Source organism: Crocodylus porosus, unplaced genomic scaffold (genome assembly GCF_001723895.1).
Source record: "Crocodylus porosus isolate Cpor-Errol unplaced genomic scaffold, CroPor_comp1, whole genome shotgun sequence".
Classification (NCBI taxonomy): Eukaryota; Metazoa; Chordata; order Crocodylia; family Crocodylidae; genus Crocodylus; species Crocodylus porosus.
This window is the reverse complement of record NW_017728901.1, coordinates 20,190-46,956: the sequence shown is the minus strand read 5'-3', so window position 1 is coordinate 46,956 and position 26,767 is coordinate 20,190. Positions and strand designations below refer to the sequence as shown.

Here is a 26,767-nt window from a genome sequence, read left to right as displayed (position 1 = left end):
CGGGCCGGCGCTGCAGGAGGCCTACGGCCGGGTGGTGGCCGCCGCCAGCGCGACCGACTGGTGAGCGCCGCGCCCGTGCGGGGCCGGGGGGCGGGCTCCAGCCCCAGGCTGCAGGGCCGCCCAGGATGCCCTCCTGGCTGAGCTGTCTCCATGTGCTGCTTGTTTCAGGGCTTTGTTCACCTACGAAGGCAACAGCAATGACCTGCGGGTGGCCGGCACCGGAGGTGAGTGCGCGCGGGACCGGGGCGGCCCTCCAAGGAAAGGGGGATCCTGCTCTGCCCTGCCCTGCGCGTGCAAAGGGGAAGGCAGCGCCCGTACCGCCGTGGGACCCCAGGCCGGCCCTTGGCATCGCTTTCCCCGGGGCAGCGCCGTGGGACCCCAGGCCGGCCCTTGGCATCGCTTTCCCAGGACAGTGCCCATAGCACGTTGGGATCCCAGGCTGGCCCCTAGCGTCCCATGTCTGGAAGGGGAGCTTCTGCTTTCTCATCAGCAGCTGCTGCCTAAGGGAGCTCGCTCTCTTGTGAGGTTTCAGTCCAACACTGCTGCCTCGGATGTGGTGAGGCAGCAGAGAGGGTGCCTCAACTGGGCCAGAGGCTATAAAATGGAGGTCTGTTTCCCACTTCTCAATGAGCAAAGAAATGGTACCTGCTGCATCTTGTGTACAGCTGGGAAACGGTGAATAAGCCAATGCTGTTGTGTCGCATGTAAAATGAGTACAAGTTTCCATTGCACTCAGAAAAGAGGCTAATATAGTCTGCCTTTTCCCCCCTCACAGCTTTTGTAGTTCTTTTCCTAAGAAGTTTTAAAACCAAGAACCCCCCTCCTCTCCCCTATACCCTGTTTCTTCAGTGTTTGTTTAAATCCTGCTGTATCTGAGCGATCCTGGAGGTTGTATAAATGCAGTGTAAGTCTAGCACAGCCAAGGGGGTAAGTCAGGATCCAGTAGTAGATTGCTGTTGATACAAAATTTCTTCTGTTCCTGGCTTTATGCAGCCTTCTGTGTTTGGCCTGTTTCCCCTGTGAGATGACTAAACTTCAGAGCCTACCCAAGTGCATCTTAAAGGGCAAAGAAACTGCTGGTTGCATTTTTCAGCCCCCAGCTATTCTTCTCATTGGCTTTAGGTCCTTTCTGCAGCCCACATTCCCAGTCAGGAACCTGCAGGCTCCTGTGAGCGTGGCCAGCTTTGGTTACATGTTTCTGTGAGTTAAATACTTTTTCAAGGCCACAGCTTCCAGGCATTGTATTGGGTTTTATATTGGGGCTTAAGGCAAAATGATGGGTGGAGTTGAACTGAAGAAGGTGGCTGTGAGCTGTTTGGCAGCTGCAAGCAAGCTGTGTGTGGGTGATCTATGCTAGTGAAGGTCTGTGGCAATTAAAGAAGTGAAACTTGCCTTGGTGTTGGTACTGTTTTGGTTCAAATTAATGATGCGGATGGGGAGATGGTGGGCATGGGAGAAGAGCGGAGATGAGGTGCTGAGTAGTGGTTGATTAATTCCTCGGCCTTGAGGTATCTAGGAACCTTGACTCCAAGTGTTTTTCTTGCAAGGAGCTTTAGGGTCGTGATGAATGTGTGTATGTAAGGGCTGTCAATGCCTGCCATCCTCCTGGCTAATTGGAGGCTAGATGTTCTGGTCTTCTGTAGTCCCATGTCCTGTTTCTGCCCTTTCTGCTTTTCTCATAGTCTCTCCAGGCATAGCCTTCCTCCTCCCTGCCCATAATGTGCCTGCCACAATCAGCTGGTAAACATTGACACAGCAAATATGGTGCATGGTCATATCCCAGAGCCCTTAGAGATGCTGATTTTTTTTTTTCTTCTTTTTATTTATTTTTGTTTGTTTGTTTTCCCCAGTCTTAAGCTTTCAAGACTCTGTTTCTAGCAGACAAACTCTTGTCTGAAGGGGGAAACTTGCATCTGGAGCTTAGCTGAGACTCCTGCAATGTTTCCTCCTTGGTCCCTTTCCTATCAACGGGAGGAGAGGGAGAGGTGGTAGCTGGAAGTGTTGCCAGCCCTGCTGTCAGCTTGTTTTGCATGAACCTTTGTCAGAAGTTGGTCAGAACAGGGCTGTCGGGTGTCACGGGCCCACTGCAGAGTGGGTTTGTTGAGGCCTTCATTTGAATGCTGCTTGTCCTAGCAAGTTCCTGTGCCAGGCAGAATTAATGGTTTGTATCTGCCTGCTCATTCCCATGAATGTAAAATAACCCCCTGAGGGTCATGTTCCACCTGGAACGGAGATAAGGGTGTAGAAATGAGAGTCCAAGGAGTCTGCTCAAGTCTGCTCTCTGTAAAGCAGCCATGCTCTGTGCTTGCTTTCCTGTTAGTTCTCAGCCTCTATCTTGGTAGCTGAATCTTGGGCCTATACTATGCCTGTGCCCTTGAACAAGATCTCTCCAAAACTAGCTTTGAGGTGCTTTCTGTGATCTGCCATGTCTCTACCCCAGGAGAAGGGTGAAGCCCAGGTCCAGATGAAGAATTGCAGCTGCCTTACAGAGCCAGTTTGATCCCAGTTGCTTTGGAGAATGGAAATAGTTGATTGGACCTGAGTGGTTGCATTCATTGGCTGATGATATAGAAGAGTATCAATCCTACTGTGCTGGTTATTATGAGGTTCAGGTGTGTTCATTCTCAGTGTGTATATAAAGCTCAGTGGTGGCAGGGACTTGGGCTGTGGGACTGGAGAAACCCCAAAGGAGGAGACCACGGGGACAAAAAGGGCAAGTTGGGAACATGTCCTGTGTGAAAACTAGTGAATAATTCTCTAAAAATATCACACGGAGAACTGCTTTGTTCTCTGAAATGGTTGTGCCAAATTTAGAGATGGAGTATAAATATTTGATTGGTGGGGGGGAGGGGGGAGAGGAACTCTAGTCCTGTTTTCAAGTGCAGATCTAAAAGTATGATCTTAACCAATATTGCTACTAGTGTCTGGATAATTACTGCTCAGCCTGCTATTTTATGGTGATTTAAAATGTGGCCAAGCCAGCCCTGCAGGAGGGACCTTCACTGCTGGAATTTCTCTAACATGTGAGAGTGCTTAGGATTGGTAGGTGTTTTGGTTTGTTGCTTTTTTTTTAAACTTATCACCACAACATTTAATGTTACATTCCTGGTCGCTCCTAGCACTTAATTTTACCATGGCATTGTGGTTAGTGTTGTAATGTTATGCTTTCCACTCTAGCTTTCTCTTCCTCCCCCCATGCCCTTATTTTTAACTGAGGTAGAGTTTTAGCTACTGCCCAAAGGTATATTCTTTTCTGTGGTGCAGCTGGGGATGAAATGCCTTGTCAGTGCTGGAAAATCTTGAGGATAGACTTCTCCACGGTACTTCAAGTTGCAAGAGTTGTCGGGGAGCCTGTATAGCCTTAACAGCTGCAGGGAGAGCTGAAGTTGAAGTCTTGCTCCTATTTATGGTCCAGGCTTTTGAGAAATGCTATGTTGCATCAGCACACCAAATGTGAGTTTTCTTGCTGATCCACCAAAAAAGGGAAGTTGAAATTGAACTCTCGCCCCTTGCCTGGGCTTGATTTAGCTGCTATGTGCTTGTCCTCCTTGGGCCTTATAAGGCTAGAAAGGAACAGAGGAGTTTCCCTGAGTACATAGCCTAATGCTGCACTTTGCTGCTTAGGAGCTTGTGGGTGGTCCTGCAGCCGGCTGTCAGGTGTGTACCTGAACTGTTTGGAACTGGAATCCCTCATTAGTTCAGATCCTCCAGGATTAGCAACACAGGCCTGTACTGTTAAAAGATGAGGGCTTCACTGGGAAGCCAATATTAATATTTCCCAGACAATCTGTGTGAAAGCAGCATTCAGGCAGTCTTTGCTTAATCCAGATAATCTCTCAAATTATGCCACAGCACAAGATGATCCCTTATTTTAGAACTGCATGGGGCCTCCATGGTAGTGTGTGGCAGATTTGCAGAGGAGGGGTTTGGGGTTTCATAAAGTATGTGGTAAAGTGAATTTTATGGAGCACATGATTCTATGCTGGAGAAAGCATTGAGAGAAGTGCTGAAAAACTGCAGGTGTCTGAAGTGCATGGGAGTGTTTCACTTCCTGGCTTGCATCTGAAGATCAGGCTGCTGTATACATTCTGCAAGCAGGCTGGCAGCATACAGCATATGTGGGTGCAGGGAGTTGTGGGGAAGTCTGGTTTCCTGTTAGCACAGTTTACTCTAGTTTGGAGTTGACTGCTGTGAGAATGCAGTGGAAAGAAGGAACAGGCAGAGGGACACTTCCCTAGGCAGCAGTTTTAGCTTGACCCAGAACCCTCCTGGTCAGTCCCATCTCATGCAGGGTGATTTCTTCTACTTAAGCTTTTGCTTCTGTTGCCCTGGCTTACACATATCAGGAACATAGTCTGATCCCCTTGAAATGAATGACAAAAGTCCTAGTGATGCAGCAGCACATGGAAATAATTGAGAACAGGGTGCAGGTACCTACTAAGGTTATAGTATCATGATGGAGCTTTATAGCCACCTGTTGTGGCTTTGAGGATTAATTACTGCTTGCAAAGAAGTACCTTGCAAGGTGCAGATACTTTTGCATCTGTTTTATGGAAAACCGACTTTTCATTTGACTCCCCCTCACCATGTGAAGGTGTTTAATGATGCTGTGAAAGCTGTTGTGACATGCAAACAGCTGCCACTTGGTTTCCTTTGTGCTGAGGGCTTCACTGTGAACTTGAGCCAAAGTGACATGGTTGTAAATGGAGAACTCTTGTTGAGGCTGGGACTGCCCATAACCAAACAAATGAAGTCCTTGTATAAGGATTTTACAACTTTACCCAACCATAGGGCAGTCTGCAGAGACTGCTTGATCAGATTATCTGCTTGATCAGAAGAACTCTTTGAGGAAGAGAAACTGGTGGCAATGTCTAACTGAGACTAGGGGGAAAGTGGGAACAAACTGGCTGCAGTGCAAGTCAGATGAGGCCAAGAAGGTGGTGGACTAAAGAAAGCAGCTAGAAGAGGTGGTGGCATTTCTTCCTTTCTGTAGGTGTGTATACAGCTAATTAGCTGGTGCTGCTGATTGGATTTTTCCCCCCCCTCCCCCCTTCTCCAGCATCATGTGGTATCAGAGTAGTAACCCAGTCAGCTTTGTACTGCATGGGACTGGGAAACGGCTACCCTTTCAGCTGCAGGCCTTGCATGGCTTCATTTGGCGATTAGGCCATTGCAATACAGGAAGGTGGTCATGCATCCTGTGGGGATCATGGGACCCAAGTGCTGTGGCTTGTTCTGGCTGCCTCTTGGTCTAGGATGTGAACACCATAAAAGGAATCTGCCTGTCTAAGGCATTGCTCCTCACAAGCTATTGCTATAGTTAGTTTTCAGTCCTAACACCTCATACCAAAAGAGAGAGGGCAGCTAGGCAGGGTGAGGCCACTGGGACTTGAGTGTGCTCCCCTACCCGCTGCTTACCAAACTTGGGCTTTTTTGGATAACTTTGTGGATGTGCTGCAAAAGAAACCTGTCTGGTAGGGTGGAAGGCATCTTAAAGGAAGGAGCAAGGTGGCTTAGAGGATGAGCTCCTGGGGAAGTATGAGCAGAGGTTTGGTTGAACTGTGTTCATTTATATCCTTATTAGCTCACCTAGGGCCTTTGCTTTTGGTACCTTCATTTGAATTGCTAATAAATAAAACAGGGGATCAGAAGAGGCAGTAAGTAGAAGCTCGGATGGATCCTGTTTCATGGAAACACTGCTGTTAATGAAAGCAACTGATGGCTGGGTTTTGTTCTTTTCTTTTCAGCCGGCTGCATTGCCAAGCCTGGCAGGCAGGGTTCTAGTTGGCTTCCATCCCCCAAACTTAAGCCTGGGATGGTTGGGTCAGTTTTGATGTCCTGTTTCTCTTCCTTTTTCTCCCTGGTGTGGTGATGGTGTAGATGGTGGCCTGGAGGAAATGGTGGAGGAGCTCAACAGTGGGAAGGTGATGTATGCTTTCTGCCGGGTGAAGGATCCCAACTCTGGCCTGCCCAAATATGTTCTCATCAACTGGGTATGTAAAGTTCCTAGCTCCCTTAACACTAAAATTATGGGCACATGGCACTGGGAGGGCTTCACCTGCATTTGCAGGCATCTGTTGAGCCACAGGATCCCCAAAATGGCCACTTGAAACTGTCACGCACCGCTACGTGGCACGAGGCCTCTCTCCCTTAGTCTAGCTAGCCCTAGTGATGTTGATGGTAGTGGCCTTCAGCTTTGCAGCACCTTTATCTGGGTATTGTCCTGGTACAAAGGGTAGGCTTTAATATGAACTTCCCTAACTGTGGGTACTGACTGCTATCTCTTTGCAGACTGGTGAAGGTGTGAATGATGTGAGAAAAGGAGCTTGTGCCAACCATGTCAGCACTGTAGCAAACTTCTTAAAGGTACAGACAGTTTTTCCCTTTTATTCTTCCCTAGACCTCTGGTCCATAACCTGTTTTGATGTTAATGTGTGGCCCGTGAGATGCTCTGATGCCCACAGATATACATGTCTTCAAAGAGAGAGAAGTGTTGCCTGGTGGCCACCAGGGCTTGGAAAGCAATGCCCATCTCACCCTCCCTCTCTATTGTTGCAATCTGCAGCTCTGGCTTTCTTGCCCTTCCTTCTGGGAAGTGCTGGCTCTGAGGAAGCCTTGCAGTTCTCCAGCTGCTCCCCTATTACCTTTCTGACTTTCCCAGAGCTGTAAGGGGACAAGACATCACAACAGGGTGTTGCATGAAAAGGTCCTGCTTACGCCACCAAAAGGTGTCAGCCACCTGCAGTGCCAATCTGTTGTGCATCCTGTTGTGCCTTGTTTCTGACAAATACCCAGTGTTTATAGAACAGCCTTGTGTCTATAAGGGGGCTTTTGGCATAGTAACCTTCCACTGTTAAAAAGCAATGGAAAGATGAGAGACCACACAGGAAGGAGAGGCTGCCAACACCCTATCTCTCTAATCTTATTATTTAAGTATCAGATTATAGGACTAGCCTTTAGGGTGCATTGTATGAGCTAATAGTTTAAGCTGCTTGTTTTCTGTCATAGGAAACAAATGAGGAGCCATTTAACAAATCAGGGCATTACTTAAAGGGGTTTAGAGGGCCAGAGTCACAGACAGAGAATGTGTGGCTATTTATTTCAGTCTGCTCCCTTTATACTTGCTGTCCTATATTAAGGTGGAATCTGGAGACTTCAGCTAGGTCCCAACTCTGGTCTCTCGAGCAAAAAGGTGATGTCCTCATCGGGAGCTAGAGTGAGGGGACTGAGGGGCCAGTTGGATGTGCTAATTAAAGCTTCCCTCAAGCCAAACCTCCCTCTGGGCAGTTCCTAATGACTGTGTCTGTCCTTGTACACAGCCATTGCAAGTGAATGGATAGAGCTGCCTGTCTCAGAAACACCTCCCCTCTCAAGGTGATGATCTTGCCAGCCCACTTCCCTTGCTGCTGTGGGATATTTTGTCAGGCCCCAGTGACGTGTTCCAATGGTGCTGCTGCTGCTTTTCAGGGTGCCCATGTAACGATTAATGCTCGGGCAGAAGAGGATGTGGAACCTGAGTCCATCATGGAGAAGGTTGCCAAGGCTTCTGGCGCAAACTACAACTTCCATAGAGAATCTAGCAAGTTCCAGGACTCGGGCCCGCAGGCTCCAGTGGTAAGTTTCCCAGGAGATGGATGTATCTCACAGAGCCAGGGCTCCAGGGCTGGGGAACTAATTCAGGTGGGCAGTGGAGTGGGCTGCTGGATTACTTGGTATAACCCTTTTCTTGCTGGGATGAAATGAGTGGAGGAGCTGGTGCTCTTAGTCTTATTAGCTGTGGTACTCCCCAAGACCATTGTGTGTGGTGGTGTCTTCTCTGGAGCGATGACTGACTGGTGTGGGACATAATAGGAGACCAGCTTCTGCTTCAGGTGGCTTAAACGTTTTGTTAGACAACGTAACTCTGTCCATCAACAGGGCCATGAATGGAGATGGGATAAAGGTGGTCTTCATAATATTTAAACAATATGGGTGGTGTGGAAATGTTCTACCCCATGAGTGGTGAAAGGCAGGTATAGACTGATGACATGGTTGTTCCCACCCCACCAAGGAAAAAGGAAGTCAAATAATCCATGCAGCTCCAGTCTCTACCACAACATGTGAAAGTATAAAGTGCCCTGGCATAAAGCTTCAGTTCACATGTCCATGAACAGTGGCAAAATTGAAGGTTAATGAATAATTGCAATTAATGCAGCCACAAGTTCATTGTGAATCAAAACTAATTGCTTTTTAAGTGTTTACAGCAGAGTTGGTAAGCAAATATCAACAGTCCTTTTTTTTTTTTTCTATTGAAGTGTTTTAGTGCTGATATTGAAAAGGTTTTTTTGGGGCCAGGAGAGCAATTTCTTAGCTGGCTGTCTCTGTCCCCAAAACCAGCTAGCTGCTATCCTGGTTGGAGCAGCTGCTTTGGATTTCAGAACAAGCACTCTTTGGAACCTGGCCCAAGATCTCCTATATCCCAAGTGTATAGCTTGGCCAAAAGGTTTTTGACTGCTTTGGGTTAAGGATGCCTAATGCCTCTTGTAGAAAAAATGTTGGAAAGTTTTTCTTTGCTGCTGATGCAGCACAAATACCAAATGAACATACAGAAGTCTTGCACAACAGTACTTTGGTTTCCAGACCAGGCCTTGCATATGGTGTACTACAAGAGCCATCAAAACACCATAAATGATACAGACCAGTGCTTCTCAATCTTCTTGAGGCTCAAGGCACCCCTCAATGCCAACTTTTGGTTTCGCTTACTCTTTTTGACTGCAGGAAAATAGCACGGTTCTGTTGCAAAGAATTCAAAGCCTCTAGCAGGTTAGAATGTTTTTGACACAATAGATTCCTGTTTGAGATCCCTGGGTGTATCTTATGGATCAGGTTTGCACACCTAATAGTGCTACCGTTGAGACACACAAAAGCACCCTTGAAAGGGACCTCTGCACCCTTGTAGATGCTGTGACACCTTGGTTATAGACACTTTAAGGTAGGTAACAGTTTGACCCTAATGCCTTGCTTAGGCACTTAGTGGTACGTAACCTTCCAAACTCTTCTCTTAATACTATTTCTTCACATCTGTATCTTCTTTTCCCACTTTCTCTTGGTGTTGAGGGCTTATTTTAAGGTTAGCACTCAATTCTACAACTCCCATTACATGGGGTGGGCTTGGTCTGTCTAAATATACATGACAACTCAATCTGAGGAGTGTGTATGTAATTTGCTTTCTAACCTCTTCCTTTTGGGCAGTTTCTCCCCCTCATTCTGTCAGTTTTGTGTAGATGAAATGCAAGTTGCAGGTGACCACTTCTTGTTTCCTTATTTGAGCCAGTCTTCAGCCTCTGGCTTGTCAGGGCTATTACGTGGTTTTTATAAACCGCTGGACTCCCTTCTTGGATGCCTGTCTGCTGTTGGGAGAATTGAGCCGGTTCCAGATGCTTCATCATTCTGTTGTGCAGCTTGAACCAGTAGGTGACCAGGTAGAAGTCTGAAAGAGTGCCACTGGGCAGGGTTGCCAGTCTGTTACTAGTCACCAAGCACCAGTTTCCCAGTATACAGAGGCTGTTTATCAGCTGTATATATCTTGTTACTTTCCTCCAGGGCTCCGTGTACCAGAAGACAAATGCAATGTCTGAAATCAAGAGAGTCAATAAAGACAACTTCTGGGCCAAAGCAGAGGTGAGTTGTTTTGATCACTGAGATGAGGCTGGATTGGGCTCGGGGGCTTGGATTTTTATCTCGGTTGTTCTCTGCTTGCCTCTGGCCTGCCTTCTCCTGGAGGCTGCATTTCTTGCCCAGTGTTGACCAGATTGAAGGCATGGGGAGGACTGTTTCTTCTGGGGCTGATGGCTCACAATCAACAGAAGTGACTAGAAAAGGTTCTCTAGTTCTCTCTTCACAAAGTCCCTTTTGGATCTGTACAGAGGAGTCCTTGTATGCAATGTGAACCCAAAATACAGGCACATGTGGGTTGGAAATAGAGTTCTTGTGTTTTGAGAAAAAGCAGGAGCCTTGCACGTTTCTGAATCTAAGCCAACTTCTATCTGGGTTATTATCCCTCCGTGCCACTCTAGGTGAATTCTGTGCAGTGCTGCCTCTGGATATGGAAGTGTCCCAGTGCTTAATTGCTAATAGCTTTGCTTTTCCCAGTGTCAGAGATGACTAGCTTAACAACTGACTTGTGTGGAAAGAGCTTTGAGAGGAAGCTGAAGGGAGGCTGGCATTGGGTTCTGAGCAGGCTGGGCTTTGTGACGTTATCTTCCCTTCTAGTCTCTGGTGAGGGCAGCTAGTTCACGGCTGCAGTTGAACATAGCTATTGTGGAAGGCTGTGCTGATGAACTTGGAGGTTTGTCTTCAGTTACTAGGGTTAATCCCATAGAGATTTCTTGACGGGGACCCAGTGCATAGACCAGAGGACTCCTGGGTTCTGTTTGTCAATCGGGCAGGTGGCTGTGGTCACTTGGAGCTATTCCAGGTGTTGGTCTCCACTCTAGATGCCGAGAAGCAGTGTGGAGGCGGTGAGTTGGCTGTAGCCGGGGCCATATCTAATCAGACAGTGAACTGTGTCCTGGATGGCTCCAGAAGGTGCTAAGTGGGTTTGCTGCATCTGGCAGCAGAGAAGAACCTGATACGTCCTTAGGGTCCCTGAACTAAACAAGCAGACTTGAGCAGGTGCCCTTGAAGAGAAGGGATGTTGCAAAGGAAATGTGCTTCTCAAAGTGCTCCATGCTTTCCTGTCCTTGTCTGATCCAAGCCCTGTGGCTCCTCATTTAGACGCTGACCTAACAGAAACAGGGCAATCTGGGAGAAAGTGCTGTTGCCATTTGACATGACAAGAGGTGCAGAGATGGGGTCACACTCATCCATGCTCATTTGACATTAAACCAAAGCTGGTGTGGGGTCTCTTTCCTTCCTACAGAAAGATGAAGAGAACCGGCGGCTAGAGGAGAAGAGGCGAGCAGAAGAGGAGCGCCGGCAGCTGGAGAAAGAGCACCGGGAGCGGGAGCTGCAGGAGGCAGCTGGGCGTGAGCAGAGGTTTAAGGAGCGAGCCAGTAAGATCGATGCTCAGAAGTGAGTCTCTTCTTTGCCCAGAGAAGCTCTAATAGCCTTCCAGCTTCCTTCTTGGAGCTGCTTCTGGCCTGCTTTTGTTCTTTACAGCCCAAGGTGCAGTTAGGCTGACAGTACTGCTTGGGAGGGCTGAGGAATATATAACCAACTCAACCTGACTTAAGAGACTGTTTCGTTGCCCATCCCACTCAGACTTCAGTGTCTCCTGATCCTGCCCATCAGCCCTGGCTTCCCCCATTGCTGTTGGCTAGGAGGCAAACCAACTTTGCTGAGCTGGTCCCAGGGAGTTGCAGATTTGTTCTGTGCATGCACAGTAGCATTTGTTTTCAGTTCAGTTTCTCAAGTGCATTTCCTGACAGTGCAATTCCAGGAAGTCTCTATTCAGGCGGTGGTTCTTGTCTAGCCTGGTCTCTGCTCCTGCTTCTGTGTACTCAGGCTGTTCACCACCAAACACTTGCTCTTGGGACAAATATACAACCCAGCCTCGATCCACAGTCTCTTAACTGCATTGGAGGGTCCTTCCAAATGCACCACTGTGCCCTGCTTCTCCATAACGCCAACATCCAGTAGTTGTACTGGGAGAGGTACAGCATTAACCTGTCTAAAGGTTTCTGAGGGCAGAGTTCAAATTGAAGCACCTGATCTGAAGGGCCTGGTGAGTTGTTGAGTGGGATTACTGCTTTGGCAATTCACTGGAAGGTCCCAGATGGCAAAGCTGCTGCCTCAATGGTACCATAACAAGCTCTGACTGTTGGGCAGCTTCACCTGTGAGTCTTCATGTGGTCCTGTCCCCAGCCAGGAGTAGGGACATCTGGGCAGTCTGTGCCTCTGCCTGGGGGAGCTGCTTTCTCTTAGAGCCCCTCTGACAGAACCTACTGGACCTGCAGTATGACTGCAACACTCACATTTTCTTCAGAGGACTACAGCTCCTTGTCCACTGCCACCATCAATATTGTTACAGAGTACAGGCACAGAAGATGGTTTCCATGTGGTGCACTTCTCGCACTCTCTATGCCATTCTCCTTTTTGTCTGCATGGTTCTGCTGTGCTGCTGTGCATGCTGAGTATGTTAGCATGATAGGCTGCAGACCCCTATAGTAGATGCCTCTGCGGATAAGGGGTGGATGGAGTCACAGCCCTTCATGAACCCTTGCCTTTCCAAGTACTACCCCAACATCCAGCTTCGTGCATACCTCAGATGGGTAATTAGAATCAACTGCCAAGTCCAGAACCAGGGCTGACGCCACAGATCTCGAATGCACAGGTGGCTTCCTAAATGCTACAATAAATGCTTTTTCAGCCATTGTTGGTTTGACCCTCCCTCTCACTTCAATGATGCACCCTAATACAAAACATAGACAAATCTTTTGGCAATGCAGTTAATCAAGGCCACAACATCCCGTGAGAATTTATAACCCATTAACTAGGCCTGGAGTTTGACTTCCTGGATAGTAAACATGAGGGGGTGGCTAAGGGCCCTGTGGACAGTGAAAGGAAAGTAGCTGAGTTTGAAGTTGGGGCATGCAACTGTTTCCTTCCTTTTTTCCTGGGCTCTATGTGCGGAGCTTATAGTATTATAAGCTTATAGCATTCTTCACCATTAAACCTTTTAGTGTGAGGTCACAGTGTGATTTGGGGTAGGTTTTAAACCTCTGAAAGGTGCCCTTTCCTTCTGGCAAGAAGGGGTTCATGATTTAGGAGTTCTGGGGTGGGGGTCTACTGATTGGATCCTTGGCAAAGAAAGGCTTGTTTGTATTATTGGGGAGAGGTTCTCTAAAACCTCAGATTGCCATTGTGGAATTGTAGTTCTGCATCATGGTAGACAGAGCAGTATAGAATAATAGAAAACTAGGGTTGGAAGGGACCTCAGGAAATCATCTAGTCCACCCCACTCCTCAAGGCAGGACCATCTCCAACTAGATCATCTCAGCCAAAGCTTTGTCTCGCCAGGTCTTAAACTTCCAGGAGTGGAGCTTCTACCACTTCTCTGGGTAACCTGCTCCAGTGTTTTACTACCCTTCTAGTGAGAAAATTCTTCCTAATACCTAACCTAAACTTCCCTTGCAGCTTGGAACTATTGCTCCTTGTTCTGTCATCTGTCACCACCGTGAACCCACCCCCCCCACCTTCAGATAGTTGAAGGCTGCTATTAAATCCCTTCTAAGGTTCCTCTTCTTTAGACGAAATAAGCCCAGCTTCCTCAGCCTGTCCTCAGAAGTCATGTACCCCAGCCCCTCACCATTTGTGTTGTCTTCCACTGGTTTCTCTCCAATTTTGTCCACATCCTTTCTGTGGTGGGGGGCCCAAAACTGAACACAGTATTCCAGATGTGGCCTCACCAGTGCTTTATAAAAGAGAATAATTACTTCTCTTGTCCTGATGGCAACACACCTACCAATGCAGCCCAGGGTGCCATTAGACTTCTTGGTAACAAGGGGACACTGCTGGCTCATATTCAGCTTATTGTCCACTGTCACCCCCAGGTCCTTTTCTGCAGAGCGGCTGCCCAGCCAGTCAGCCCCAGCCTGTACTGGTGCATGGGATTGTTCTGTCCTAAGTGCAGGACTTTGCACTTGTCCTTGTTGAACCTCATGAGATTTCTTTTGGCCCAATCATCCAATTTGTCTAGGTCACTCTGAATCCTAGCCCTACCCTCCAGTTTATCTACTGCTCCCCCTAGCTTGGTGTCATCTGCAAACTTGCTGAAGGTGCACTCTATGCCATCTTCCAGGTTGATGAAGACATTGAACAAAACCAGCCCCAGGACCTATCCCTGGGGCAGTCCACTTGATACTGGCTGCCAACTAGACATTGACCCATTGATTACTACCCTCTGAGCCCAATGCTTCAGCCAGTTTTCTATCCACCTTAACAGTCCATTGCAAACTGCCTTGACTTGCCCAGGAGAATGATGTAGGAGACTGTATCAAAAGCTTTGCTAAAATCAAGATACAACGCATCCACTGGTCTTTCCACATCCACAGAGCCAGTCACCTCATCATAGAAGGCAATCAGGTTGGTCAGGCATGACTTGCCATGACCAGTTGGTCAGTATCCCACAGCTAGGCTCTCTGTGGCTAGGGCCTAGCAGCAGAGAGCTGGAGAATCCAGGCCAGCTGGGTTTCTTGGCCCTGGAGAGGGAGGGAACGGCTCAGCCTGGTTATTGTTTAACCACAGTATGTCATTTGATAACTGCAGGAAATTCCAGCAGCAGCAGGAAGTGCAGAACAGAGACAAGGAGAAGCAGCAATGGGTGAGTTTTGAGGATTACTGATTCCCATGGCCTGTTACAAATGAACCTTGGAGAAATGCAGGGAGAACCTCGATTTCCCACTGCCCACCAACAGTTGGGTTGTCCTAGAGTAATATTGTATGGACTGCACTGGTAGGAGCTCCAGATACAGGCACCAACCTAACCAGCCCTGGTGCTATTGGGAACATGATTCCCCTCCAGGTTACACTGATGATACTGAGTTGTCATGCATGATGGGGCTAGGAGTCAGGAAGGTAACTGATGCCACTCCCTCCAGCACTCCCACTTGATTAGGAGCTTTGACAGACTGACTTGGTCCAAACACTTCCCATAGGGTGCTGTGGGAGGTGTAGCCTCTTTCTCCAGAACTTGGCTGGCTGGCTGTTTACTGTCCTGCATGCTTTCAGTGTCTGTCCCTTGTTCCCATGCCTCTGGGGTTGGAAGAAGCCAAGTTTACTTAGTGGTAGGGGGCTGTGGCCATAGGAGCCAAGCAAGGGGTTCCTGACTAGCTATGTGACTTGCTGTGAGGGTAAAGGGGTTGTCTCATGCTGCAGAAGGAGCAGGAAGAAGAGTACGAGGCCAGGCAAAGGAGGGGTTTCCGAAGGAGCGAGTCTGTGGAGAAGGCTCAGGTAGGTGAGGGAAGAAGCTCAGATGCATCTACTGTATGTGCCTATCAGCAGACACTAAGCTGTGGTCATGGGAACTGTGATGCAAACCATGCTCTTCTTGCCACTTCTACATATGCTGTACATGAGTCTTGGCACCACTGTGTTGTAAATATTTTGCATCCTGCCACCTAAATCTATTTTCTCAGAAGCCTTCTTCATGCTGGGCCATAACGGTGATTTAAACTGGCTCTCCTCTTTGGGGCTTGGAATACAGACTGCTATGTTCTTGCAGGAACAATCTTTCTAGGCTGTTTTTTGTCCTCCCCAGCTACTCCAGGGAAGGGGAATCAGTAACACTGAGTGATCCTAGGGTGTTGCATGACTGCTTATTATTACACTCTGATCTCAAAACATCCTTTCATTGTAGATGCATGAGACTAAATTGCTTCTCAATCTCCATACTGTCCCATGCTTCCATTTGGATAGGTAACTTTGTTTCATCTGGATTAAGGTATGTGCCCTTCTTCCATCACAGGAAGCAGCATCACTTATAGCACAAAGATCTGTGAACCCACGGGACATCTTCCGGCAGAAGGAAAGGTCCATGTCTGCAGAAACAACAGCTGCCTGTTCTCAGCCAGGTACGAAGTGGGGTTAGATTGGCTCCTAGATTCAAGAGTTATGGTGCCTCTTGGGGAAGGCATTTTCCAGTGCCAGGTTAACGAAGCATAAGGAAAAAATGCATATGTGTAGAAAGCTTGGAGTTATTATATGGAAAGGTTTGCCATCATATCTGGGCTAGCACTCAAGTTGCACACCTAAAGGCAGCAGTGAGATCCTGCCTAAGCAAGCTAAGTACTGAAAATACTCTTATTGCACCCTCGGTGCCTTGCACTATAGGCAGAGCAATGTCTAGAATTGTTTGCCAATGTTTCCTAGTATAAGGCTCTTGCTAACAACTGTGCCAGACTTAAACAGCAGAGAATGAGATTTTTTCCATGCTTGGTGACTAATATTTGCACATGGCTTTTTGGCTTTAAAATCTGATTCTATGCAGAAAGCCATGTGGTGATCTAGTCAACTTCTGTAATTCATCTACCCTGGGGTATGCCTTCAATACCTGTTGTCAACATACCCCATAAGAAACAACATTGTGTGGTACCTAAGAGTTGGAAAAATAAGTGCCTCACCAAAGCAATTATACCTGATGAGCTCTGTGTGGATGTTCTTTTCCTGGTCTTATCTGGGAAGTGCTTAATCCCTTCTGCTAATATATTAATCCAATTTGGCCTCAGTTACTCCGATTTACAAATTAAGAATTCGCACAGGGAGTTGATGAGGAATAGGTGTTCTGTTTGAAATCTGTTTTCTGACTGACTCCAAGGAGACTTCCTTGTGTAGACATGACCTTAATGAAGTAATGGAAAATGTTGTCTCCACTGTATTGAAGTGGTTACTAGTCCAAAACCAGCAATGCTATTTTTAGAGAGGGAGGTTACAAGGAAAACTGACTTGAACTAGACAGATGAAGTTTGGACAGATGACAGATAGAGAGGAGTATAAGAACATTGGTCAGGCATACAGAGATGAATTCAGGAAGGCCAAAGCACAACTGGAGTTGCAGCTAGCAAGGGATGTGAAGGGTTTCTACAAATATGTCAGTAACGAAGATCAAGGAACATGCCAGTCCCTTACTGAATGGGGGAGGCAACCTAGTGACATGATGAGGAAAAGGCTGAAATAATGCCTCTTCTTACCTCGGTCTTCATAGGCAAGATCAGCTTCCAGACTACTGCACAGGGCAATACAATTTGGGGAGAAGGCAAGAGTAGCCCTTAGTAGTGAAAGAACAAGTTATGGACTATTTAGAAAAGCTGGATGTGTACAAGTCCACAGGGCTGGATGCAGCGCATCTGAGGGTGGTGAGGAAGTTAGCTGATGTGATTGCAGAGCCACTGGCTATTATCTTTGAAAACTCATGGCAATTGGGGAAGGTCCCATGGAATTGGAAAGGGCAAATATAGTACCCAGATTTCAGAAAGGGAAGGAGGAGGATCCAGGGAGCTACAGACAAGTGACCTTCACCTCAGTCCCAGGAAAAATCATGGAGCAAATCCTTAAGGAATCCATTTCTAAGCCCTTGGAAAAAGTGATCAGGAACAGTCACCATAGATTCATCGTTGGCAAATCATGCCTGACCAACCTGATTGCCCTCTGTGATGAGATTACTGGCTCTGTGGATATGGGGAAAGCAGTGGAAGTAATATATGTTGACTTTATCAAGGCTTTTGATATGGTCTCCCATAGCAGCCTTGCAAGCGTGCTGCAGAAGCATGGGTTGGGCATAGAAAGCTGGCTGGACCATTGGCTTGATAGGTGGTGATCAATGGCTCTGTCTAGTTGGCGGCTAGTATCTAATGGAGTGCCAGAGTCAGCCCAGGAGCTGATTTTGTTCAGTATCTTCCTTAATGAACTAGAAGATGGGATGGAGTACACCCTCAGAAAATGTGTGGATGACACCAAGATCAGGCGGGGAGTAGTAGATACGCTGGAGGGCAGGGCTAGGATTCAGAGACCTAAATAAATCAGGGGATTGGGCCAAAAGAAATCTCATGAGGTTCAACAGAAAAGGACCACTGCAACCCCCAGGTCCTTTTCTGCAGAGCTGCTGCTTAGCCAGTTGGTCCCAAGCCTGTAGCAGTGCATGGGATTCTTCTGTCCTAAATGCAGGACTTTGCGTTTGTCCTTGTTGAGAGCAGTGAAAATGGTGAGGGGGTTGGGGCACATGACTGAGGAGAGGCTGAGGGACCTGGGCTTATTTAGTCTGTGGAAGAGAGAGATTGAGGTGGGATTTAATAGCAGCCTTCAGCTCCCTAAAGGGTGGTTACAAAGAGGATGAAGCTGGACTGTTCTCGTCGGTGGCAGATGACAAAACAAGGAGCAATGGTCTCAAGCTGCAAGGAAAGATTAGGTTGGGTATTAGGAAGAATTTTCTCACTAGGAGGGTAGTGAAACACTGGGGCAGGTGACCCAGAGATGAGGTGGACTCTCCATCCTTGGAGACTCTTAAGACCCAGCTTAACAAAGCCTTGGCTAGGATCTTGTTGGGAATGGTCTTGCTTTTAAGCAGGGGGTTGGACTAGATGATCTCCTCAGGTCCTTTCCAGCCCTAATATTCTATGATTGTATGTCTCTATTGTTGCTTTGAATACCCCATCTTAGGGGTATTGTGAAGAAGTGAGTTATGCTAGTGTGTGATGGCAGTGGGTGCTGTAGATTGCCTCACAAGGAAGAAAATAGCCTTTCATGGAGGAGATTTGGATGGGATGCAGTAAATAAAGCCTAGGGGCTGCACGTTGATGGTGAGTGACCAGCTGCTTCATTCTTTAAGCAGTCTGTCCTGTGTGCTGAAATGAGGTAGCAGAAGATGTGGTGACAGCCTTGGTGTTTCCCGCGACAGAAATGGTGTGTTCTCCAAATGAAGAAGCCTGGTGGGACTTGTCAGGAACTCAGCACTGCCTATTTTAAGTTTTCAGTTATATAACAACGTGTTTAATTGTTTCTTGTGATGTAGTCACAGGACTGTTTGGAGCCCAGACTGAAACTTGCTTTAACTGGTGCCTGTACAGCTTGAGGTTCTTCAACTATGCTTGCAGAAAGCTCTGAAGCTGTGGAAGAAATGGCAGGAAATGACTCTTCACTGACCTTCCTTAGTCTTAAAATGTGCATGTGAAATGTTGGTGTCTGCAGACCAGGGGCTAGACTCTGACCTGTGAGATCCCTTCTGCTCCCATGATCCCAAGGTAAATTTGTGGTTTGGTAGTTGATTGATCACTTAGAAAGATTTTTGTGAGCCCTAGTACTGTGGTGTCTTCATGTTGTGGTGAGCTAGGGACACCCCACTTTGCTTTGTACGTCTACAGTTCTGGTGCTATGGTAGACAGGCTTGTAGGAGTGATTTGCTCAGGAGTTAATGGGAGACCTGGATCGAACTCAGAGTTGAATGGTAGGGTAGAATAAAATGGATGAGTCTTTCCTTTTCCTACATTGCTCCTCGGAAATGATTGACCTGTAACATAGATCAGACCCTTGTCTTTGACCCCTCGTGAGCACTCTCTGCAGTCCCATTGCTATTGGCATCCATTGCTTAAAATTCGGTAAGCAGTTCTGTTAAAGGTGTATCTGTAGGTTTGCCCAAGCTCTGCTGGTTCAGTAGGACCCTGGGAAGTGGAAGCAGTAAGAATGTATTTGCCAGTAGACTCTATAGGCCTGAGGGAGTTTCATCTAAGTAAGGATGAAACTTTCTTCCCATGAACTTCTCAGAGCAGTACCACTCCTTGGTAATCAACTGCTGCAGTGCATATTTGAAAGGGTTAACTACAGAGGTTGGGAGGAGACTCTTCCCACTCTCTCAAGTAGACCTTGTTTGCTTGGAGTACCTTGTGTATTTCTGACTTCCTTCCTCAGGCAAACTACGGAGCCCCTTCCTGCAGAAGGAGAGCAGTCCTGTCCAGACGCCCCCTTCCCCGGTCCATTCAACTGTGCAAGAATCTCATTCATTTTCTGCTCAGGAGATGCCTCCAGCCTCCTCAGTGCCTGGGCCAGGTATATTGCTCTGTTTTATACCAGGCCTATAAGGGGGAAGCTTTTCCACCTCGGTGCTCAATGGACTCTGCTGGGGTTTGGAGCTTTGACTCGAATCCAAGTTAACATTTAAGGTGGTGTTAAAACTTTCAGGTCCATCCCGTCTTCACAGGCCCATAGTGTCTTGAAGAATTTGCGTTGAGGCTGGACACTTAGCATGCTTTACCTCATGTTGCAGGTCAGGTGAAGTGGTAAAGAAGATGTTTTCAACTCATGTTGGAGAAGCAGAAGCAAACCCATCTTGCTTTGCTTACCCATAACTCAGATGGCAGCTGAATGGTCAGCTAGGCTTGTGAATAGCTTTTGCTGAGCTAAAAAGCCTTTCCTGGAGGAAAGAACACTTGATCATGTAAATTTGAGTAGTGGATAGTCAGTATTCAGGCCCCAGTTTTATGTAGCTGTTCTAGAGTGCAGGGCACTCTGCAAGTGTGTGACAGTCCCTTGCCTTGGGGTGTTTCTTCCTAGGCTCAGTCCTGTAAATTGTACCAGGCATAGTGTTTGCAGGCACAAGCAATCCCATAATCATGGCAGCAAAGGTTAAAACATAAATTAGGTAAAAACATGCAGGTGATGCTTCCTCCAGTTTTCCTTCTCTTCCCTCATTTTGTGTTCAGAGGGAATAATCTGCTTGGAAGCTCTGCTAATCCATTGTTCAGGAACAAATGCAGGGTGTACAAAGTCCCTCATAAGAAAATTAACTCCTCTGCATTTGTATACAGTATTCATTCCCATGTAAGGGTGTTTAATATGATCTAAATAGCACAGTGTATAAAGTTTGGGTGAGGCTTTTTTTTGTACAGCACTTGAATCAAGCAGGTGTTCAGGACTTTGAACATGCAGTGGCTACTGTAAGTAAGTGTTAACTAACAGGAGTGGGAAGTTCATTCTTCCTAATCAGCTTGTCCTGGCTGCACCTGATAATAGTTAAATGACACCCAGGGGTATACTCCAAGGTGCTATTTTTTCCAAAAAAACAACTAATCAAAACATTTTAATGGGTCTGTTGTAAGCTTCTCTGAAGTTTTTGGAGGGAAGGTGCCAAATAAATAGTATGGGACAAAATGCCCTGAAGGGTTAGTGTTGAAAATCAGCCTGAGCCTTTGACCCTTTCTCATTTCACAGCTGTTTAACCCAGAAGTAATTGGTCTTTACCATGCAACACTCCTCACTCAAATGAACCCAAGGCGTCATCCCCATGGTGCAAGTTGTAGTTAGCAGGCATTTACCACTAGGGGCTGCTGTGGTCCAAGTGATTTTCTGTTTTAGTTTTTTTCCTGTCTGCTGTGTTGAACCTCACCTGAATCATTGATCCAGGCTGCTGGTAACGAAAGTAGCAGCTAGTTGCAACCCTGCATGTAGATGCTGAATCCAAGCTTTAAAAATTTTTGCTAATTAATAATGCTGCAATCTGAAAAAGCCGAGTTGCACAGATGATAGTTTTTCTACCTCTCTTCAAAACTTCTACTCTCTCCCCCCACAAAGTACTGAGCATAACCCCAAGGCACCCTTTTCCTTGCATCTCTCCTATGAATTCATGTCTAAGTTTCCCCAACTTTTGCCCTTTATTGCAGGGCAGGAAAAAGTCTAAAACAGTTGTTTTGCAAAGTTACTCATGCCTGCATTCACCAGGCCCCCATCAGAAGCAGGAGAGAAGGAAGTAATTTCCTGAGTATAGGGAGCTAGAGTTTGGGGGAGGAGGAGCATGCAAGTAAGGGAAAAGACCTGAAAATTAAGTGTAGGATTACTGTAGGTCTTAGAGGTGGCTTTGCAGAGCATGTCACTGTAAGTAGAGAGTAGGGTGGGTTTCTTGCTGTTGATGATAAATGACCCTTTAATAGTATATTGTCTTCTCAGCCATGAGTTTGGACAGATGTATGCTGTACAATTCTGGTGGGAGGAGAAAGTTGGTTTGACTTGGTGAATTACTCTATATATCCTTCCAGGTGACTCTGCTGGGCAGGACACCAGTTACCATCAAAGCATCCCCATTTCTCAGGCACAAGTGGAAGAGGAAGATATATACGAGGAACCACCAGACGAGTCTGTCTATGAAGAACCCCCTCAGGTGGGTTGTAGTACAAATACAAATGGGATGATGGAACATCCTGCATGATGCAGGTGGGAGAAAATCTGGCATCTCCTATGGAAATTAAACACAATGCAGCCTGGCCTTGTCTTATGCTTGGGGGAGGGGTCCCATAAAAGCCTCAAGGCATCTTCTAAATTTAGATATATAGGGACAGTTTCCTCCATTGAACAGTAGCCATCTATACTGTCCAGGGGTGGATAGGAACAGCTGGTTTGACTGCAGACTGGCTGAGGAGGACTGCCCCTGGCACCCCTCAGGTGTTTCATAGTTGTTAGGGTCAGAAGGGATCTCAATAGATCATCGAGTCTGACCCCCTGCCCTGGGCCTGGAAAGAGCGCTGGGGTCAGATGAGTGCTTGTCCAGTCTCCTCTTAACGACCCCCAAGGTAGGGGAGAGCACCACCTCCCTTGGAAACCCATTCCAGATTCTGGCAATCCATTCTGTAAAGAAGTTCTTCCTGATGTCCAGCCTAAATCTGCTCTCTGTCAGTTTGTGGCTGTTGTTCCTGATTATTCCAAGGGGTGCCCTGGTAAGCAGAGTATTTCCTATTTCTTGCTACACCCCTCCCCCAACAAATTTGTAAACAACCACAAGATCCCCTCTCAGCCTGCTCTTGCATAGACTGAAGAAATCCAGGTCTCTCAGTCTCCCCTCATAGGGTCTTACCTCCAGGCCCCTGACCATATGAGTGGCCCTCCTCTGGACCCTCTCAAGGTTTTCCACATCCCTCTTGAAGTGCAGCGCCCAGAACTGGACACAGTACTCCAGCTGTAGCCTGACCAGTGCTGCATAGAGGGGAAGTACCACCTCTGTTCGTGATGTACCTGCTAATGCATGACAGAGTGCAGTTAGCTCTGCTAATTACTTCATCACATTGACGACTCATGTTCATCTTGGGATCAACTATGACTCCAAGAACACTTTCTGCTGCTGTGCTGCTGAGAAGGTCCTCCCCTAGCCTACATGTGTTGGTGATTCCTTCTCCCTAGATGCAGTACTTGTCTTTGTTGAACTGCGTCCTATTCTTTTCTGCCCACTTTTCCAACCTGTCCAGGTCTGCCTGGATTCGATCCCATCCCACTAGTGTGTTTATTTTACCCCCATAATTTGGTGTCATCCCTGAATTTGGACAGTGTGCTCTCCACACTTTCATCCAAGACGCTGATGAAGACAGTGAATAGCAGTAGTCCAAAGACCGAGCCTTGGGGGGACCCCGCTGCCTACATCTTTCCAGGTCGATACCAACCCATCCACCATCACTTTCTGGATGCGACCCCCTAAGCCAATTTGCCACCCACTTGACCATGTAATCAGCTATGTCACAGCCACTCAGTTTGTTTATGAGCATAGGATGAGATACCCTTAGGTGTTGTGCCAAAGCAACTCACTTCAGTTTCACGGTTTTGTTTGTTTTTTCTTGTTCCACTCCACTCTCCTTTGTAAAGGAACAGGTTGATGGAGCCAAATATGACTACTCTGCTCAGTACCACCAAACACAGGACCTGGAGGGGAAAGGAATCTGTGCCCGGGCACTCTATGACTACCAAGCTGGTATGATATATTTAGCATTTTTCTTCCCCTTCTGTAAAAGCACAGCCTTATGAGTGGTGCAGTGGAGATCTATTGAGTGTTCTGTCCTCCGTGGAACCTCTACCCAAAAAGCACTCATGCAGCTAAAAAATAGCATTGAACCTGTCTCTTCTGCCTCTGCTCCTTCACATCTCTTGTTCCAATTTCCTGCCACATGGCTCCCTTTTCCTTTCAGCTTTTAGCATATCATGCCAAATCCTCACATTGTCAATACCTTGAGGTGAAAAGTGTTACAAAAGCTAAGAGTCAGATGTATTGTGGTCCCCTCTGTCCTGAAAGTGTAGTTCTGCTGTGAAAAGTGGCTGTCTAGTATACATGCAGTGGCTACTGTAACGTAAGTGTTAACTAACAAGGAGTAGGAAGTTCCTGTTTTATTCTTCCTAATCAGCTTGTGCTGGCTGCACTTGATAATGGTGAAATGCTTGTGACAGCTTTACTTGCATACATCTGTTTGTTAGTATAAACCTCAACACATCTTGAGCTCCGCAGGGTTGGAGCAACCAGATCTGAGCTTTGAAAGCAGCCCAAAGTAATAGCCCAGATTGGGAACAGGCGAGTCTGTGATTTGATAACTGATTCCAAAAAAAACAACCCAGATCTTTTAGAGAACAGATCAATCTTCCTGGCCATAGTAGTAAATGGGGCATCCAACTGAGTGAGGGCAGCTGGAAGGGAGCAAAGGGTTTTAGGAAGTATAGGACTTTGAGGTGTGAGGTTACTGTGTTGTAGTGTTTGCTGTTTTGTTTTGTTTTTTTAAACAAGTTATTTGAGGAATCAGACAACTTTTTTTTTTTAACTTTTCCCTGTTCTGTCCCACCACAGCTGATGATACTGAGATCTCCTTCGACCCTGAGAACATCATCACCAACATTGAGATGATCGATGAAGGCTGGTGGCGTGGCTATGGTCCAGATGGCCACTTTGGCATGTTCCCTGCCAATTATGTGGAACTGATTGAATAAGTGGGTGGCTGGGGAGTGAGGATGGGAACAGGGGCTTCCCTCTTCCCTTTAAAATGAACACATACATGTCTTGATCAGATCTGATTTGATTCTCCAATATTTCCATTGTGCAGCTTTCCTGAAGAAGTGCCATGGCCTGAGCTGATCACAGCTGCAGTAGCCACCCAGCACATCCTCTTCTCTATCCCCCTTTCACTGTGCCTGGGCTGGTACTTCAATGTGAAAGTTTGAAACTGGTATTAGTAATTTGCAGAACACTTTACCTATTGTTATTTTTGTGTTTTGAAAAATGCATCTTTTGGGGGAATGAGGGAGGGACAACAGCTTATGCTCAGGCATTCAGGGAACTGACTCTCCTCTTCTATCACTGCCTTCAGAGGGAAGGAGCCCCACTTCCAGATTCTTTCAGAAGTGCTAATTGGACAGGCTCTGACTTGGCACTCCACTGGGATCAATGACGGAATCCTTGTCTGCCCTTACAAAGTTAATGCTGTGGAGATGAACACCCAAAAGCAGGGGAAATGCAGGGGAGTTTCTGTTCTAATGGCATCACTTGCTCTATCTTGCTATGCGAAGCGAATTTAAATTACATGCGTAAGCTGAGCGTAATAGCTACACAGGTGGCATGCAGTCAAGTCAAGATGGCTCACAGAATCCTGACTCTTGCAGTTCCTGCTGCCTCAGTGGATTCATGTTTGCAGGTGATCTCTCTTCTACTGTGAAAGAGTTTGTGTGTTAATGTCTGCTTTAAAGGAATGGAAAAGAGGAATCCCTATAGCAGCCTAACATGGCGGAGGTGTGCAGGTATCTGCAGCTGTTCTGTGGGAAGTAGCTGGGGCAGTGTGCAACACTACACATGGAGCAACAGTTAGCTAGATATAGGATATAATATATAGGACCAATACACATGCTAGAAGAGACTTCCTTTAATCAATATGTGTCCTTCACTGTGGACAAGCAACAGAGACACCTCTTAATTTCCAAGCAGTCATTAAGCCTTAAGTGTTTGTTTGGTTTTTGTTTTTTCCTCCTTAAGGTAAAAAAAAATATTTCTCTTCTCCATTTAAGGCTGTCTTCTCCAACCCCAACATCCCCCTGTTTGGGACAGAGAGCCATTTGGGGAAATGTACTGTGTGAAGGAAAACTCTAGAGGGAAATGGAACATGGCAGAACTGAAGGTTTCTCAGTGAAACCCACCTTCCCCATAGCAATCAATACTGTTTTTTTTCCCCATCTTTTTTATGTTCAATCTAGTCACTTCACTGTGCTAATCTAGGCCCTTGGATTGCTTGGTCTTGCCTCCTTTTCCCTAAGTTTCCCTCATTAAGGCTGATTCTAAGGTGGGGGAAGGGGTTGGAAAACCTGAAGGTCACGGTCCTAAAGATGCTGGAGAGGAGTATTTCTCCCCAGTCTGACAGGCCTGTTACTGGATGCTGCCTCTCCTCAGCTGCAGTGAGACTATCCCATCTCCTGTCCCCTCATGAGTCCAACCTCAGCTGCAGCCAGATGGGTTCAGAGACATTTTCTATGCCATTCTAATCCTGGGGGCTTCAGAAGCCATTCATCGCCTTATTTCCCAGCCTTGACAGGCTTTGAGGACTTTTTTGTGTGAGCTTCATCTTCCTTTCTGTACCATCTTCCCTTTCCCCTTGTGGGAGTGTTAACCCGAACAATACAGGGCTTTTCCTGGGTGATGGCTGTGAGCATGACCCCCCTGGGGCTTGTTCATTCCTAGAATTGGTGGTGGCCAGAGATTACCATGATTGCTGTTGCTAGCAATGAGATGAGCTTGAATTTTTGCTCTTCAAGCCCTCACAATGGAAAGCAGTTGCTCCATATTGCTAGGCAAGAAAAGCTCCTGTGTTAGGACATATGCAGTGCTGAGCTCCTGTGTCTGCCCTGAAAGCATTTAAGCTGCCCTTCTTGGCCATGGTGTCTCTTAAGCCAGGTGTTCAGCCTATTGCCACTCTTGTCCTCCAATGCCAAGATGGTTGTTATTAATGGTCACCCACTTAGATTATCAGCTGCAGAGACTCCATTATAAAACCAGAATGGAGTGGCAGCCTGGACCCATTTTAACACATGCCTTTCATCCGGTGGTTCCATTTTTTGTCAGTAAGAGCAGCTTTGAGGGTAGGTGTCCCTATTCTCCCCCACCCCTATCTTTCTCTGCTATGAGGACAGAAATAAAGAGTGATTCAACTTCTTTGCACTGTCCTTATCTTCCTTGATTGGTTCTGTTTAGCTCATAGTCCAACAAGTGCAAGGTGATGCACCTGGGGAGGAACAACCAGCACCATACCTACAGGTTGGGGAACTCCCCTCTTATCAGCATGGAGGCGGAAATGGATCTGGGGGTCATCATTGACTCCAAGATGAACATGGGCCGGAAGTGTGGAGAGGCAGTCAGGAAGGCCAACCGCACCTTGGCATGCATCTCGAGCAGGTCCAAGGAGGTGATCCTCCCCCTCTGTGTGGCACTGGTCAGGCCGCAGCAGGAGTACTGCGTCCAGTTCTGGGCGCCGCACTTCAAGAGGGATGTCGACAGCATGGAGAGGGTCCAGAGGAGGCC

The 26,767-nt window shown here is 47.0% G+C and overlaps 1 protein-coding gene across 2 annotated transcripts; it reads left to right on the top strand.

The window, feature by feature from the left end:
• The first annotated feature begins 6 nt into the window (after positions 1–6).
• Positions 7–26,401, top strand: DBNL (drebrin like). 2 transcript variants are annotated; one of them, XM_019556668.1, is made up of 14 exons: positions 33–60; positions 169–224; positions 5,881–5,993; positions 6,292–6,366; positions 7,468–7,614; positions 9,583–9,660; positions 10,901–11,052; positions 14,248–14,302; positions 14,857–14,931; positions 15,446–15,551; positions 19,378–19,515; positions 21,498–21,619; positions 23,095–23,194; positions 24,056–26,401. In XM_019556668.1, exons 3-14 carry the CDS (start codon positions 5,898–5,900, stop codon positions 24,193–24,195), a joined length of 1,284 nt encoding a protein of 427 aa, XP_019412213.1. In that variant the 5' UTR covers positions 33–60; positions 169–224; positions 5,881–5,897; the 3' UTR covers positions 24,196–26,401. The 2 variants fall into 2 exon arrangements, with proteins under 2 accessions (XP_019412212.1, XP_019412213.1); XM_019556667.1 differs by lacking the exon at positions 169–224 and having other exon boundaries at positions 7–60; positions 23,089–23,194.
• The last annotated feature ends 366 nt before the right edge of the window (positions 26,402–26,767 follow it).